This window comes from Microtus pennsylvanicus, chromosome 8 (assembly GCF_037038515.1).
Source record: "Microtus pennsylvanicus isolate mMicPen1 chromosome 8, mMicPen1.hap1, whole genome shotgun sequence".
NCBI lineage: Eukaryota > Metazoa > Chordata > Mammalia > Rodentia > Cricetidae > Microtus > Microtus pennsylvanicus.
In genome coordinates this window covers 82,638,165-82,656,519 of record NC_134586.1, presented here as the reverse complement: position 1 = coordinate 82,656,519, position 18,355 = coordinate 82,638,165, and the positions used below count along the sequence as shown (strand labels likewise).

The window sequence follows — 18,355 nt, the reverse complement described above, 5'->3', positions numbered from 1 at the left end:
GCTAATTAGGTTTTTAACTTTACTTTCATCATTCCACAGAGAAATTAGTCTGAACCATGAGAAGTTAAAAGTCTGCAAGAGGTAATTCTAGCTCTATGGGGAGAGAATATAGCAAAATATAACAATTATAAAATTCACAGTATTTGTCAAACAAATGAATTACTGGAGAAAAGAAAATGGATAAGTGAGATTTATAACCAGTTGTAAAATTCAGTCCATAGAAAGAGAGCTGGAAAAGACAAATGGTAAAACAATCAAGTATTTATTTTTAAAATTTGGGAAGGTCTTCAATATGATTCCATTGGTCAACATTTCTGTTTTTATGCCAATACCAAGCTGTTTTGATTACTGTATCTCTGTAATAGAGCTTAATGTCAGGGATGTTAATGCCTCCAGAAGTTCCTTTGTTGTATAGGATTATTTTGGCTATCCTGGATTCTTTGTTTGTCCATATGAAGTTGATTATTGTTCTTTCAAGGTCTGTGAAGAATTGTGTTGGGATTTTGATGGGGATTGCATTGCCTACCGATTGCCTTTGGTAGGATTGCCATTTTTATTCTGTTGATCCTTCCTATATAAGAGCATAGGAGTTCTTTTCATTCTGGTGTCTTCTTCAATTTCTTTCTTCAAAGACTTAAAATTCTTGTCAAATAGGTCTTTCAACTTCCTTGGTTAGTGTTACCCCAAGATATTTTATGTTGTTTGTGGCTACTGAAAAGATGATGTTTCTCTGATTTCCCTCTAAGCTTCTTTATCTTTTGTGTATAGGAGGGTTACTGATTTTTTACTAGCTATTAATTATTATTTTTTTATTTTAATTTATTTATTTATTAAGGATTTCTGCCTCCTCCCCACAACCGCCTCCCATTTCCCTCCCCCTCCCCCGATCAAGTCACCCTCCCTCATCTGCTCAAAGAGCAATCAGGGTTCCCTGACCTGTGGGAAGCCCAAGGACTGCCCACATCTATCCAGGTCTCATAAGGTGAGCATCCAAACTGCCTAGGCTCCCCCAAAGCCAGTATGTGCAGTAGGATCAAAAACCCACTGTGATTGTTTTTGAGTTCCCATTCTTCCTCATTGTCCGCTATGTTCAGCTAGTCCAAATTTATCCCATGCTTTTTCAGACCCAGGCCAGCTGGCCTTGGTGAGTTCCCGATAGAACATCCCCATTGTTTCATATTAACCTTCATCAGGCGATGAAAGGAGACAGAGACAGAGACCCACATTGGAGCACCGGACAGAAATCTCAAGGTCCAGATCAGGAGCAGAAGGAGACGAAGCACGAGCAAGGAACTCAGGACCGCGAGGGGTGCACCCACACACTGAGACAATGGGGTTACTGATTTTTTTAGAGTTGATCTTGTATACTGCCACATCACTGAAGGTATTTATCAGCTTAGGAGTTCTATAGTAGAGTTTGGGGGGTCACTTATATACACTATCATATCATCTGCAAATAACAAAAGTTTGACATTTTCCTTTCCAGTTTGAATCCCCTTGATCTCCTTATGTTGTCTTATTGCTATTACTAAAACTTCAAGAACTATGTTGAAGAGATATAGAGAGAGTGGACAGCCTTGTCTTGTTCCTGATTTTAGTGGAATCGCTTTGAGTTTCTCTTCATTTAATTTGATGTTAGCTGTTGGCTTGCTGCATATTGCTTTTATTATATTTAGATATGATCCTTATATCCCTAATTTCTTTAAGACCTTTATTATGAAGGGGTGTTGGATTTTGTCAAATACTTTTTCAGCATCTAATGAAATAATGGCATGTACTCACTCATAAGTGCATATTAGCCATAAACAAAGGACTTCGGGCTATAGTTCATGATTCTAGAGAAGCTAAGTAATAAAGTGAACCAACAGAAAAATATATATATAGATCCACCTGGGAATCAGAAACAGACAAGATCGCCTGAAAAAAATTGGGAGCATGGGGGAGGGGGATAAAAGGAATTGGAGAAGGGGAGGGTTGAGGAGAACTTGAGGGAATGGGATAGTCGAGATGGAGAAAGTACAGATATGAGAGCAAGCAAGGAAAGAGATATCTTGATTGAGGGAGCCATTATGGGGTTAGCAAGAAACCTGGCTCCAGAAAAATGCCCAGAAATCCACAAGGAAGACCCCAGCTAAGACCCTAAGCAATAGAGGAGAGGGTGTCTGAATTGGACTTGCTCTATAGTCAGACTGATGTTTATCTTAAATATCACCATAGAACTTTTTTCCAACAGATGGAAACAGAGGCAGAGAACCACATTGGAGCATTGGACTGAGCTCCCAATGTCCAGTTGACAAGTGGAAGGAGTGAGAATATGAGCAAGGAGGTCAAGACCATGAGGGGTTCACTCACTGAAACAGTTTGCCTGAGCTAATGGGAGCTCACTAACTCCAACTGGACTGGGAGTAAAGCAGCATGGGAACAATCAGGTTGAATGTAGTTGACAATTGGGGTAGACTGATGAGCCACTTGCAGTGGCACTGGAATTTGTCTCTACTGAATGTACTGGCACTTTGGGATCCTGTTCTCTTTGGATGTATACCTTGCTCAACCCTGGACTTGCCACAGGCCAGGATGCCTTGTCCTCTCTTAGGAATGGAGGGAGGAATAGTGGGGGAGGATATGTGGAGGGAATGGGAGGAGGGGAGGGAGTGAAAATTTGAATCGGTGTTTTTTAAAGTAATAAAATAGTAATTTTAAAAAATTAGTGAAGTGTTGGAGGAAAAGAAAGAACTCATGGTAATATCAATTATATATAAAAATATAAAATAAATCTGTTTACACACTGCCAAAGTTTAGATAATATAGGAAATAAGGCCAATAAACTTACAGATATCACCACAGAAAGTATGTAAAATGAGGAATCAAGGGGGGGGAAACTATTTGACAAAATAAGGTGTTAGTGGCAAGTGGGACAAAAAATAGTTAAATTAAACCCTGAAAAAGGTATTCAGAAGGATAAAGAACAGAAAGATTGTTTGAAGAAAAGTAAGAGACATATTATATTAGAAAAATTATTTTTAAAAGTCTCTCAAAAGATAGTTATTAAAGTGTCCTATGAAAAAAAAAACTGTGCCAAAGTAATTTAAATTCATGTAATTAATGTGACCTGTCTCCTCGTCTGTTCATGAATGCTTCCTATATAATTTGCATTCTCCAAATTCAAGGAAAACACAAGTATTTTACTCAAACTGGTCTTGTGTTTAAACACCTGTGCAATAATGATCATGAGATGGGAGAACAGGAGTTGGAAGATGGAGAGAAATAGAAGGCAACCCTGTCTTCTGCTGTGCACAGTTCATGTCTCATTTCACCTTCAAGATGAGCAGATGTACGAGTTACAATGTTCAACAACTTAAACTTCAAAGATCATGTTGAGAGAGATTGTTAAATGTATTGGAGAACAGGCAAAGAATTTGCCAACTAGGGATTAAAATCACATCATCTCAAATTCAAACATGCCCCTGCATACTGCTTCAGGTCACTAAAATGTGCAAATGAATCCACTTCAGGGTGTTTTTATCCATATCTTCCATGTTTGAGAAATGCTGTTTGGCTCTACATTTTTTTTTTCTGGAAATTTCCTTGGAATCCAAACTTTTCGCACCGTGCTCTGTGAATGGAGTCACATCTCTGTTGAGAAGGCATTAGAAAAGTCAGTTACACACGCTCTGTCAGTGGATTCCAGAATCTTTTGAAAAGTCAACAGAAACATGTGTACTCTGTGAAGCAGAAGGGCTTAAATGATGCTTTCTTCCACGGCTTTACTAGAATAATTCAATGAAGGAATTTTATATATGAGGAAATGATTTATTAAAAACCTCACTACATAATCTTCTAACTATAAATGCTGATACCCAAAGGAATAACCCAATAGTTTAATCTCTTTGTAAATATGAAATATTTAAACTATTATAACATGCTTATTAATTAACAAAGCAGTAAAGAGTTAAAGGTTTTTCTTAAATTATGAAAAATATAGCTAGAATATTTAAATAAAACAAATTCATCTTTTTACTGGATATATTGAAGATAATGCAGCCTTCATAGTCTCATCAGAAATAAATACTCTGACTTAAATAGAACTTCTTAATTTTGTTCTTGCTTTCCTACTCTTTTAAGTTAGCTAGAGAAATTAAAAAATATATGTTTCAAGTTTGTTAATATAAATTTTTATCTATGTTTCCATTTTTGTTAGTTTCTAATTTATTTAAAAAGTATGCACATATGTGTATTTTGGCTGAATGTGTGTCAGTACAAAATGTTGGTGCCTGGTGCCCATAGAGACCACAGTTATCATTTCATTTATGCTCCAGCAATGCTTAAGCATGCATGGACAGCCTGATTATGGTAGTTCTCCAGTTATTCCTATCCTAAGCAGAGCTAGTTCCACTGTCTTCCATTATGGTGTCTATGTAGTGGGTTTTGGGCCTTCCCCATTGCCTTATCCTGTACATTCCTCCAAGCAGTGCTGTCTTCTGTCATCTGTCTCTGCCATCATTCATTCCCACACGCTACTCAAACTCTTCAAAGAGATATGGGGACAGAAAGTCATTCCCATGGAACACTCATTCATAATTTCTATACACAAGAACAAGGACAAGCTGGACTGCGCAAAATGCAGGGGTTTTATTTTGTTGTGCCACAGCAGCAAGATCTTCTCCTCCATTATCTTGCAAAGGATTAAGGGCAGAACAGAGGAAATCCTAGCAGAGGCCCAGTGTAGATTTAGAGCTAACAGGAGCGCAATAGATCAGATATTTACTTTGAGGAAACTGTAGAAAAGTATAAACTATTTAGAAAAGACTTCTATGTCTGTTACATTGCCTTCAGGAAGGCATTCAATAGCATTTGGAGGAAAGGACTTTTGGAAACAATGAGCTTCTACAGCTAGTAAGAGAAAAAATTGACATCAAGAGGACATCTCAATCTCTGGAACTGGAGATATGGAGAGTTGTGAACCATTATATGGGCGCTAGTGTTTGAACTCAGGTCATCTGCAAAAGCAGTCAATGCTACTAGTTGCTGAATTATCTCTCCAGCTTCTGTCAGTATATTTTTAATGATATATAACATCTGTATCTTTTTATTGGATACAGTCTGAGTGTTTTTATATGTGAGGACAAAGTATAATGATAAATTCAGAATTAATATATTTATAATTAGTATATATATATACATATATTAGTATATATATATATTAATACACACACACCACTTCAGGAATTTATCATTGCCTTGTGATTAACATTTAAAACATTCCTGTTGATAAAGAACATTATATCAGTGTATGTATATTTGGGTGTATTTATATGGAAATGGTGAAAAGAAAAAGAAGTCTGAATTTTAAGAATATGTCAGTACTTTTTAGGAGAGAGTCCTTTTTATGTCTTCCTTCTTCATTCTGAAAGGTGGCAGTCAAAAATATTTGGTCAAATCATTGATCTTTGGGGCCTCATATATATATATATATATATATATATATATATATATATATATATATTTCCTTTTGTATTTCTCAATATCTAATACAATGCACAAATCAGAGAACCATTTAATAAATACTGTAAAGCAAAGAGGAAAAAGAGAAAGGAAAGAGTCGGGATGGATGAAAAAATTGTGAAAAAAGAGTGCTATAGCATTGGTGTGATTTTCATTTCATTCTCCAAGAGAAACAACCACTATTAAGGTCATTGCAGGCATGAAACAGAGCATTTGGTTTTGATATTAAATCGGACTTCTACTATATTATCTTACTAAGTTCCATTGATTCAATGAACATGGATACAAATAATAATGGTGGGGGTGGATGGATGGATGGATGGATGGATGATGGATGGAGAGATTGATGGTAGATAGATAGATAGATAGCAAACAGATAGAGATATGAGCAATTAGTAACCCTATTTTACATCTTGAGTCACAAGCACATTTTGCAATTAGCTTGTTAAAATATAGATTAACCATTCTTTGTTTTAAGCATAGTGTGCTATGGGAATTTATTCCTCTAATAGCTGGGAACTTAGCATACACAGCTTCATTCAGCCTTATTGGGTCTTCACAACCAAAAGTGATAGTGTATGCAACTTCACTCTCTCCCTTTAAGAGAGCATGTCTGCAGACAAGAAGCTGCATCTTAAGGCCAGTACCCCAAAGAACTGGCATAAAGAATTTCCACAATAGTGTGTATTAAGGACTTGCATTTTCTTGTTCTACTGTAGAAATGAGTTATAACAGTAGGGAGTGGAACTTCTTTATCAACATTAAATCCTGAGTAATTTTACTTACTATAGTGTTTTTATGATTATTAGTTAATTCTTTGTGTATAATTATGTATTATATATACTTTTTCTTTCAGGGTTTAAGCTTGAAACGACTGGAGGCAGTACAAGGCGGGAGAGAGGTAAGAAAGTACAAAGGGAAGAGGAGAGGGAAGAGGAGAACATGGGTATGGTGGAGCAGTGATGGTGACTAACGACATTGGCGTTGTGAATATATGCATGTATATTTGTTAATATATGGGTAAACTCTATCTATATCCATGCATGCAGTTATATTGCTCATATGTTTCCATACATTCTTAGAAAAGCACGTTTTGCACACATTTAAGTACAGATAGTATTTGTGCTTACTCCTCTGCAGTGGAAGAAAATACTGTTCATCTGGGGTAAGAAATGTATCCGTTAAACTGAATTTCTGCAGCAAACACTCAGAGGGCTCAAGCAAACCTTTTAGGCAAAGTTTGCAATGCAAGTTTTACAATGTCTATTAGGAATTCACAGAATTTATAATACAGGCCAGGAAGTGTTCGCAGAGGGTGTACAGTTGTTCTGGTCACATTAGAGTCCTTAGGTCTTCTTTTAGAGATACCGTCTCCTCAAATGCCTTATCAACCATGAGAACTCACAACAGTAGTGACATGACATTATATTAGCAATGCCGTCTTTGAAGAGATTTATTGCTATTATCTGTGACATTTATATATCAAATTATTGGCAAATAGTGGAGGTGGTTTTCTCCTATAAATAAAAAAAAATAAGTCTTCTTCTTCCTGTCACTTGTGACTTCTTTTCTACAAATGTGTTTCGTCCTTAATGAGTGACATTGGCCCCTTATCTCACTGTTCTAATTTATACTTGGGTGTTTTCAGTAACTGGCATTTTGGTTCTCTTGATACTAGTAATTTAGAGCCCCTTTCTCTTTGTCTTCTACTTTCCATCCAGACAATTTTTTTTCTCTTGGTGGCTCACATCAGAAATATAACTGGAGATAAAGAAATATATATATATATATATATATATATATATATATATATATATATATATATGTTCTTTAGGTGTTTATCATGATGTAGAGCAAGATGCCAGACAAAATAGGAATGATGTATATACAAACATAGAGAAAAGTGAGGCAGCATACACAGATAGAGGCTGAAATATCAGACCCCTGAACTACAAGTTAGTTGTAGTTGATCACTGTTGGGATAAGGAAAACAGCTTTGTCTGCTGAGTGTCACTGGGTATATCAACCATACTCCTGGGCAAGCACCCAACAGTAGTTGGCCAACACAAACAATAATTCATATATTTTGGGGAGTCATTTTATTTCAGTTTGTTTTGTTTTGTCATCTTTTGTCTTTTTGTTGTTGTTGTTCACTTTGATTTTCCTTTTTTGAGAAAGATAGATCGGGACAGAAAACTTGAACTTCAGTGTGTAGAGTTGCAGAAGGGATCCAGGGAAATTTGGGCAAGGGAAACCATAGTCAAATTTAATTTTATGAAAAATAAACAAATAATAATTCATAAGCATGATGGCCTCTCATTTCTTTTTATTAATTTTGTGTTCTAAATGAGAAAAACAAGAGTACTTTACAGTTTATCAAACCATAATCAAATTCATACCATAAATCAGGTAAATCTTTCTGGCAATCCAATAGTGCTGAACCATTAAAAGCATTCTAGTTAATAAAAGAAGGCATAAGGACTGGAGAGGCAGCTAAGTAGTTAAGAACACTTACTGCTTTCTAGAAGATCAAAATTCAGTTGCTATCATCCACACAGCAGCTCACAACCCTCTTTATCTCAGGAGATCTGTCTCCTTCTTCTTTTCTTCATAGGCACTTCATGCATGTGATGCCCAGACATCATACAGATTAAAACCCATACACATAAGATGAATAATTTAAAAAAAATTAAAGGAAGAATAATTCTGGCTTTTATGTGTTAAGTAACAATATACAATTAATTAATAAATGAATTTAAAATAAAGCTTAAAATCGGTGATAATATCAATGACTCTCTTTATCTGTGAAACGAATGAAAAAGCAACAATCGGACACTTAAAACTGAACACAAGTGAACTGTCAAAATGGCTTAGCAGGTCCTTGAGGTTCTTGACTTCTCTTCCAGGATAACAGAGTGGGTAGATGGCTCCTGAGGAAGACCTCAGGGTGCAGCACCTGCCTTTTCTCAGAAGTGCTGAATGTAATGATCCACAAAGCACACTGATTGCCTCCTAAGTCACACTCCACACTAAACAACGCTGCAGCGGTTCATGCACCCTTCCTCGATGCCCTCAGGGACATACAATGTGGAGAAGGAAACATGAATTTCCTTCATCCATAGGGTAATAGTACTGCGCCTTGGTAAACACAATGCATTTCATCCAGAAATATTACCTTTTAAAATTATTATCACTTTTAAAACATAGTATTTGATCCTCACCCAAGAGTTCTCATTAAAATTTGTTTCTTCTAATTTTCTCATTGAATTCAATACTGTTTTTATTATAAAGACGATTCTATGTAAGAATAGTCCAGTGGTATTCTTTAAATTAAAATATATTTTATTAAAAGTATCTTATGGCTTAGGAGAAGATCTAATGATGTGTATATAGTGTACATACTATATACATATTTTGCTTATGCATATATTTATGAAAGAGTGTCCTTAAATTGGCATCTCTAATAAATGAAGGAAAAGATTTGATCATTAAATCAAGGCTAGCTCAGTAATGTCTTCTCCACTTTACCCATTATTTACTCTGCACATGGAAAGCAAACATGGGCAATTAAAGTTCAAAACAACTACTTTATTTCCAGTTGAGGTTTCACTGGATAATTTAAAGTACTTAATTTAATCTAATCACTTATGTTAGCTATACACATGACTTTGAAAGCTGATCTGTCTTATGATAACTCACTTCTGGAAGACTGAAGATAATTAGGTAAAGTGTGTGGTGGAAACCATTTTATCAGATCTCAGAGCTTGCCCATCTGCAAACAGAAATACAAGTATGATTTCTCTAGATCAGGAGAGGTGACAAGACTCTCCCTGATTCCTGCTGACTATTCTGCTATGTGTACACATTACAACAAGAGCAGTGTGCCTCTGAACAGTTAAATTTTAATATGTGTATTTTCAAAGCCATCCAAATAGTCTCTTAGAATTTATCACTGTGAGCCTATCATGACTGATTAAGATTTAACGACAATGATGCTGCTAAAGATGACTTACTTTGACTTAGTTCAAATGACAGACATTCCCAATAGGTGTTGATGGATGTAATACTAAGAACCTATTGCCAAATATTTATAAGAAGGTTTAAGAAATGTCACTGAAAATGTTCTATTTACTTCTTTTGGTAATGGCAACAGATTGAACATGCACAGGAAATTGAAGCAGGCAGCAATGTGCTATTTAGGTAACCGGTAAATCCTGTTTCAAAGCTGATAGGCAGGCAGGAATGCCAGATTTGTGTACTATCGTTCATGCAAAAAACATTTCTTACATCACAGGGGATAAAGGATATTTTCTTCTGGAGCAAAAAATGAATGCCCATGGCCCAGAAACAGACATTTAGGTTGCCCTATTTCCATGTTCCAACATGCATTCAGTTTCCTGAAGCTTTTATAGTAACAGAATGAAGTAATAAATCAAGATGTTTTTAAATAAATTGGTAAAAAGACTAAGTGGATAGTTCCCACACAGCACAGAAATCTCATCTATAGCTCTCAAATGTTATCTTAGTCTTTTGCTTGGTGAATAACTAGGGTTTTCTTTTTTTTTCTTTTTCTTTAAGTAAATACATTCTAAGACTTTTTATTTGTCTTCGGAAACTTAGGTCAATATCCTCAGGGATGGGAGAAAGAAGGGCTCTTTAGTGGGTTGAAGACAGCTCAAGTTAACTATAATTAGGCTTTGGACTGCCAACACCCTATTCTCTCCCCAGACACTGAAGTTTTAATCAGTCAGTTGGTTTTTGTTGAAACTCCTTCATTTCAGGAACACCCACTCACACCACTTCTTGTACTAATTACACACTAAAAACCAACGATGCTTATGGAGGATCTGGACATGACTAGTACCCTGGGTACGTGCATGTTGTAAGATATGCACTCACAATGATAATCGGTGCATTATAATCAGTGTATCAGTATCTTTGCATGTATCCTGCATGTACTCAGAAAAGATGATCTTTCTTTCTTTTTTTAGATTTATTTTATTTTCAAAAAAACTATCTTTTCTCATTTTACATACCAAGCCTAGTTCCCCCTCCCTCCTCTCCTCCTGCTCTCTCCACCCCCTCCCCTCATCCCACATTCCTATAACCCATCCACTCCTCAGAGAGGGTAAGGCTTACCATGAGGAGTCAGCAAAACCTAGCACATTGCTTTGAGACTGGACCAAGGACCTTACCACTATATCTAGGCAGAGGAAGGTATCTCTCCAAAGAGAATAGATTCCAAAAAGCCAGTACAAGCAGTAGGGATAAATCCTGGTTTCACTGCCAATCTGTCTCAGCCATACAACTGTCACTCACATTCAGAGGACCTAGTTTTGTCCTATGTTGGTTCTTTCATGGTCAGTCCAGAGTTGGTGAGCTCCCATTAGCTCAGGCAAGCTGTTTCAGTGGGTATTCCCCTCACGGTCTTGACATCATTGCTCACATTCTCCTACTTTTCAACTGGACTTTGGGAGCTCAGCCCAATGCTCTGCTGTGGCTCTCTGCATCTACTTCCATCAGTTGCTTGATAAAGGTTCTATGATGACACTGACCAGGAAAGCTTGATCTTTCTATCACTATATGGTTTTGAGAATACTGTATGAGATGTCGCCATGAAACAGCTACGTTTTCATGACTATGAACTGGGTTCCTTCATTCAGTAGACTCTATAGTTCATAAAAGTCTCAGTGAGGCTTCACAGAATAAAAATAGAGATGAATTAGTACTTCTTTCAAAGAACTTATTTTCACTTGTAACTATTTTAGTAGAAAATCACACAAATTTAAGTATCATCTATTATCAGGGATCCTTTGGAGGGATATTGTATTTCACTGCCATTTTAAACAGCATTATGTTTTATAAATTTGATGTTTTTGTTGACTTTCTGCTTATGTCAGGTATTATTTAATCAGTAATGTCCTCATTAGCATAATAATTTTATTATATCTTGAATGTCTTTTGGCATTAGAGTAGCATAGCTTTGTATTATGTAAACCTTGAAAAATAACACATTTCTGCTTGAAATTTAAAACCTGTCTGGCCTGGGATCCAAAAGGAGGAAATTCAGAAAATAAAATAAATTCCATTCTGAATGCTGAAATAATTTGTCTATATGACTTCATGTTGTATGGGGAAAAATCACATAGATTTTTTTCATTTATGTTTAAATGTTAATTATTAAGCAATTAATTTGTTAGCATGTTTTCTTACTGTCATGCCACTGAGAAAATTGTTTTTAATAGGTCACTTTTTAAATTATTTTTTCCATTTTACTTATCAACTACTGTTCCCCCGCCTCCCTCCTCCCCTGCTCCCACTGCCCCCATTTTCCCCCACCCCCATCCACTTCTCCTAAAGTTTAAGGCCGCCCATGGGGAGTCAACAAAGCCTGGCATATCAAGTTAAGGCAGGCCCAAGTCCCTCCCACCCTGCATCAAGGCTGAACAAGGTATCCCAACAAAGGTAATGGGCTCCAAATAGGCAGTTCATGCACCAGGGATAAATGCTGGTCACACTGTCAGGGGCCCCCACAAGTAGACCAAGCCACACAACTGTCACTGACATTTAGATGGCCTAGTTCAGTCTCATGCTGGCTCCCCATGCGTCCATGAGCTCCCACTACCTTGGATCAGCTGTCACTGTAGTTTTCCCCGTCATGATCTTTCCACTCCCTTGTTCATATAATCCCTCCTCGCTCTGTTTTACTGGACTCCTGGAACTTGATCTGGTGCTTAGCTGTGGAACTCTGCATCTACTTCAGTCAGTTATTAGTTGCTGGTTCTGTGATGACTGATCACTGATTACTGGGCAAGGCCAATTAAGGCCCTGTCTCCACTTTTGCTAGGAATCTTAAATGGGGTCATCCTTGTGGATTTCTGGATGTTTCCCTAGCACCAAGTTTCTCCCTAACCCTTTCTAGGGTGATCTATATGTGTTTTGCTTAGGGTCCTCTTTATTGCCTAGCTTCTCTGGGACTGTATATTATAGCCTGATTATCCTTTGCTTTATATGTGAAATCCACTTAAGAATTAATACATACTGTGCTTGTCTTTCTGTGTCCCAGTTACCTCACTCAGGATGAATTTTTTCTAGTTCCATCAATTTGCCTGCAAATTTTATGTTGTCAATTTTTTATCAATGAATAATATTCCGTTGTTCAAATGTGCTACATTTTTCTACATTTTTGTTATTAATTCTTTGGTTAAGGGGATTTAAATTATTTTCTGGTTTCAGCTATTATGAATGATGTGGTTATGAATATAATTGAGCAAATGTCCTTGTAGTATGGTTGAACACCCTTTGGGTATATGCCCAAGAGTGGTATTGCTGGGTCTTAAGGGTACATTGATTCCAAATTTTCTGAGAAAACATCATATTGATTTCCAAAGTGGCTGTACAAATTTGCACTGCCATCAGCAGTGAAGAAGTGTTTCCCCTTGCTCCACAGCCTCTCCAGGGTAAGCTATCATCAGTGTTTTTAATCTTATCCATTCTGACAGGTGTAAGATGGTACCTCAGAGTCATTTTGATTTGCATTCCACTGATGACTAAGAACGTTGAGCAATTTCTTAAATATCTTTTGGCCATTCTTCTGTTGAGAATTCTCTGTTTAGATCTGTATGTACCCCATTTTAAAAATTGGATTGTTTGGTATTTTGATTTCTAGTTTCTTTTTTTTAATTTATTTATTTATTATGTACACAACATTCCTTTCATGTGTGCCTGCAGGCCAGAAGAGGGCACTAGATCTCATTATAGATGGCTGTGAGCCACCATGTGGTTGCTGGGAATTGAACTCAGGACCTCTGGAAGAGCAGCCAGTGCTTTTAACCACTGAGCCATCTCTCCAGCCCCCATGATTTCTAGTTTCGAGATTAGCCCTCTGTCAGATGTTGTTTGGTGAAGATCTTTTCTCTAGGCTGCCATTTTGTCTTATTTACAATGTCTTTTGCCTTAGAGAAGCATCTCAGTTTTAGGACATCCCATTTATTATTTGTTGCTCCCAGTATCTGTGCTTCTGGTGCTATATTTAGGAAGTGGTTTCCTATGCCAATGCATTCAAAGCTACTTCCCACTTTCTCTTCTATCAGGTTCAGTGCAACTAGATTTATGTTGAGGTCTTTGATCTACTTAGACTTGAGTTTTGTGCATGATGATAGATATGGATCTATTTGCAAAACCGTACAATGTTAAAAAGAAAGCATCTTCAACAAATGGTGCTGGCATAACTGGATGCTGACATGTAGAAGAATGCACATAGATCCATACGTAACCATATACAAGAAAACTCTGATTTCTAAAAATAGAAAAAAAATGAAGAAAAATGTACTGCTCTTAGAAACAATTGTCAGCAAAAGTGTCAATGTAACAAGGACTTAAGGATCTAATATTATATGTATTTTTCCTATCTAAAAAATTAAACCTTTCTTAATTCGCTGAGAATTTCATATAATATGCTTTGATGATATCCGCCCCTTCTCCAACTGTTCCATGATTCACCTTCACTTCTGTATCCACCAATTTTTTTCCTTCAAGGTTTTTTTCCCCACATTAAGACAAATTTCTTCTTCCCAAATATTTCTGGAGATATGCCCTTTTATTGGAAGGTGGTCAACTTGCCAGGAAAATCCAAGTCTCCTCTTCCCTGCAGGAAGCAGTTATGAATAACTTCATGACTTGACTTGGGCTGTATGTCCAACTCCCCTCTCCACCCTAGGATTTGGTTGGGGTATTTTTGCACTGGTCTTGTGCTTGTTGCCCCACCCACTGTGTGTTCTAATGAAAAGCTAAACTGTTGTGTTCAGAAGGCCACAACTTCTGAGTCTTTTTTTTTTTTTTTTTTTTTTTTTTGGTTTTTCGAGACAGGGTTTCTCTGTAGCTTTGGAGCCTGTCCTCCAACTCCCTTTGTAGACCAGGCTGGCCTCAAACTCAGAGAGATCCGCCTGCCTCTGCCTCACGAGTGCTGAACTTCTGAGTCTTACCCACTTTCCTCTCCCTTTTTCTGAATGACCTCTGAGTCTTGGATATAATTTTTTGTATTTTCTTAAGACAACATTTTTGTATCATTTTGTAATTACTTATATACATCTTATTTAATTGCTCTATGTGTTAAACAGAAAATCCACTGCAAGAAAAACCTCAAGATTAGCATTTATCTTTATATGTTAAATCTAGTTTGTTTTATTAACATGATAGAAAAAAGGAAAAATGGCTTATTTATTTAAAGAACTAAGCAATTGAAACAAACAAAACAATGAGATTTAGGGGGTAATAATATTACTCAATAATGTGTGCCAGGTCTTTTGTCTTCAGTAATGTGAATTTGCTTACATTTAAATTTTTCCTTATTATGAAATGTTTAAGATATAGTAAATTTTCAATTCTTACTCAACTTTATATTTTTTTTAATTTATTTATTTATTAAAGATTTCTGTCTCTTCCCCGCCACCGCCTCCCATTTCCCTCCCCCTCCCCCACTTAAGTCTCCCCCCAGCCCGAAAAGCAATCAGGGTTCCCTGTCCTGTGGGAAGTCCAAGGAACCCCCACCTCCATCCAGGTCTAGTAAGGTGAGCATCCAAACTGCCTAGGCTCCCACAAAGCCAGTGCGTGCAGTAGGATCAAAAACCCATTGCCATTGTTCTTGAGTTCTCAGTAGTCCTCATTGTCCGCTATGTTCAGAGAGTCCGGTTTTATCCCAGGCTTTTCCAGACCCAGGCCAGCTGGCCTTGGTGAGTTCCCAATAGAACATCCCCATTGTCTCAATGTGTGGGTGCACCCCTCGCGGTCCTGTACTTAGTTATTTAGGAAGTATGTGTGCACATATATATGGGACTGTATGTACTATGGTACATGTTTGATTAAAGCCTATGGAATTTGTTTCTCTTTCTACCATGTGGATGACAGGAATAAATTAACTTTGAATATCAAGAATTATTTCCTGCTAATCTATCTTGACCTGAGCCTGAGTCTTCTAGGAGAGCAGTAGGTAGTCTTAACCGCTGAGTTATCTCTACAGCCCATATCCTTCTTTAAGAACAAGCAAAAAGGTAAACAACAACAACAAAAAATATGCAAAATTTCTTTTAGTGGTTCATCATGCTTAGATTGGCAGTAAGATTTACTTGATTTTTGATATGGATTTGATTATTATTTGATAAAATGTAAGATACCCTTATTTTACACCAGACCATGGAGGTATCTTGCTAAGCAGATGCTCCTCCCTGGACCACGCAAGTCCCTCCTCTTTGAAATGACCACCCCAATAGATCATTTCATCCTGTCAGCTGGCCTCCACTTTCACTCATGCATGGCCACAGAATTTTTCTCTAATAGTCTGGATTTACTGTTTTCTCTACATACCACTTTTTGTTTATACCAAGAACCACACCCATGCCATTACTGTAACATTCCAACTTCTTGATCCAATCTGATCTCCATATCTTCTCTTGCCAGCCTCTCCCTATTCTCCCTCAAATATGTATCTGATGAGATTCTTTGATTCTCAACTCCAAAAAAGAAAAAAAAAGAAAAGAACTGAAATTGATTGAAAAACTAGAGGTCATTATTCTTATGAATCAATATTTTATTTAAATTGGTGCCTTCCAAGGAACATGGTTGATAGATTTTCTGTTTGTCTGCAAATAGTTTCTTGGTTAGGGGTTGGATTGTATGTACCCTTTCATTTTCAGTGATGGGACTTTGTGGTAATTTAGTCTGTGTAGATTTTGTGCATGCTGCCCCACTCTTCCGTGAGTTTTTCTGTTAATCAGTGTCTAGAAGATGCTGTTTCCTTAGAGTCATCCACTCCCTCTGATCTTATACTGTTTTCATTTCCTCCTTCTGCATAAATTTCTAAACTTCAAGGGGAGGAGTTTAATGAAGACATGACATATAGGGCTAGTTCTCCAAAGTCATTTATTCAATGCACATTGTCTAGTTGTGGATTTATGTGTTAATTTTCATCTCATTCAATAAAAGGATTTTATGATGAGGGTTGACTGAGTCACTGATCTATAAGCACAGCAATATGTCATTAGTAGTCATTACATTGCTATATTCTTTTAGAATAAGAATAGCGATATGCTTCATTCCAGACCTATATAGTTATAGTTTTACTTCTTTAGCAGAGCTAAATATAGGTTCCATATCATTGTGTATACCTTACTTCTAATAAAAACTGATTTATTCTACCACAATTTTGCCACTTTTGGACCAAAATATTGTTGTGATATATTGATTACACTGTGTAACGATGTATCACTGTGATTGGTTTAATAAAAAGCTAAATGGCCAGTAGCTAGGTAGGTAGAATATATGAGGCTTCCGGGCAAAGAGAGGAACTGAGGATAAATCTAGTCATGCAGAGGAGTTGCCATGAGACACAAAACAAATCAGAGAAATGGAATGAAAGGAAGGTAAAATGCCACATGATAGAACATAGATTTAAAAACAATGCTTAAGATATAAGAGCTAGTTGAGAACAAGTCTAAGCTCTAATCCAAGCTGTCAAAATTAGTAAAGAAGTGTCTGTGTCATTTGCGAACTGACTAGTTGGATGGAGAAAGACTTGTTACAATATTTCTTGCAGGCAGGTTTGTAGCTGGGTGATATTGATGATTACCCTTTCCCTCTGGTATTATACAGAGTACCCTCCAGCTCATGAATGATAATCAGTAGGGGTAAAGCCTCTAGGTGGGTACCAGCTTGACTTCTCTGAGCAGGACAATGTATTATTTTCTGCAATAAGACCCTGGATATTACTATCAAGTTGTAGAAAGCAACCAATGCCATAGGCAATAACCTGAGATATTTAGATGTTTGCAGTGAATCCTTTTGGCCAACAACTCAACAAGATGGAAATCCTTCCTGGCACTGGAGGTTTTGTTTGGTGACATAAGATGTCTTCTTGACACATTGTCTTCCCTATTTTATGGTTACTCTGTTCAAATATCTTTCATATAGCTACATATTCTAGGAATCTTCTACTGTAGTAGATTTCTAGGTAGTTTGTTATTCCTTTCTATATTCTATCTTTTGCCTTGCTTTTCGATTCTCCTTCAGTATGTAATTGAAAAAAAATCTTCCTTCATGTACTATGTACTTTCCTTATTGCTATGAAAAAAAGCCTAAATAAAAAGTTAAATTTTTCTTTAGTCCATGGTTTCAGCGAAGGCACAGTGGGGTTGCTATTTGCTTATATCATAAAATAGTGTGGATAATGTAACACAGAAAAATGAATGGAGGTTCTGTTACAACTTCTTTCTTTTTCCTGATTTTCTCAATTCATTACCTAAACCCATGGGATGGTGTTCCCCCAAATCAGCATGAATTTTCCCTAATCAGTAAAACCTCTCTAGAAAAGACCATTTAAGGCACACCTAATGTTGTTCCTATTTTTGTCTCTAGTTAACCACTCTGCTTCACAAAATTATATTTATTTGTTCTGTTGAAAAATTATTGAGAAGTTAAAATGATGTGATAGATAAGGTCATCAAGTGGTGCTTGGCCTGTGAGAGACACACAGCATATTATTGTTCCACTACTGGTGGTCTGATTTTTATCATTTTTTTTTCTTTTGTGTTTCCCTGGAGTAGTTGTGACATATTGCTGTTAGGATATTTTGTTATCTATCTGGACTTGCTTAAACTACTGGAATCGCAACATAATTCTAAGAGGATTTTATACCCTAAATTGCTTTTAAGATAGCAAATTCCAAAGAAGTCATCAAAAACTATGTGGTTGGCACGGGGGACTAGTTCCTAAATATAACCCCAGTAGCACAGACAGTGAGAGAAACAATTAATAAATTATTTTAATTTTTGGCTTTGTGAATAATATATTTAATTCCTTT

General features: G+C 36.7%; 1 protein-coding gene across 1 annotated transcript in view; it reads left to right on the top strand.

Annotated features, from left to right (window-relative positions):
• Window positions 1-18,355, top strand: part of Ccser1 (coiled-coil serine rich protein 1) — a 1,132,558-nt gene that overhangs the window by 747,801 nt on the left and 366,402 nt on the right. Inside the window, exon 10 of the mRNA XM_075983940.1 lies at window positions 6,359-6,403. Within this exon, the coding sequence (XP_075840055.1) occupies window positions 6,359-6,403 (45 nt within the window). The remainder of the gene's footprint in view (window positions 1-6,358; window positions 6,404-18,355) is intronic.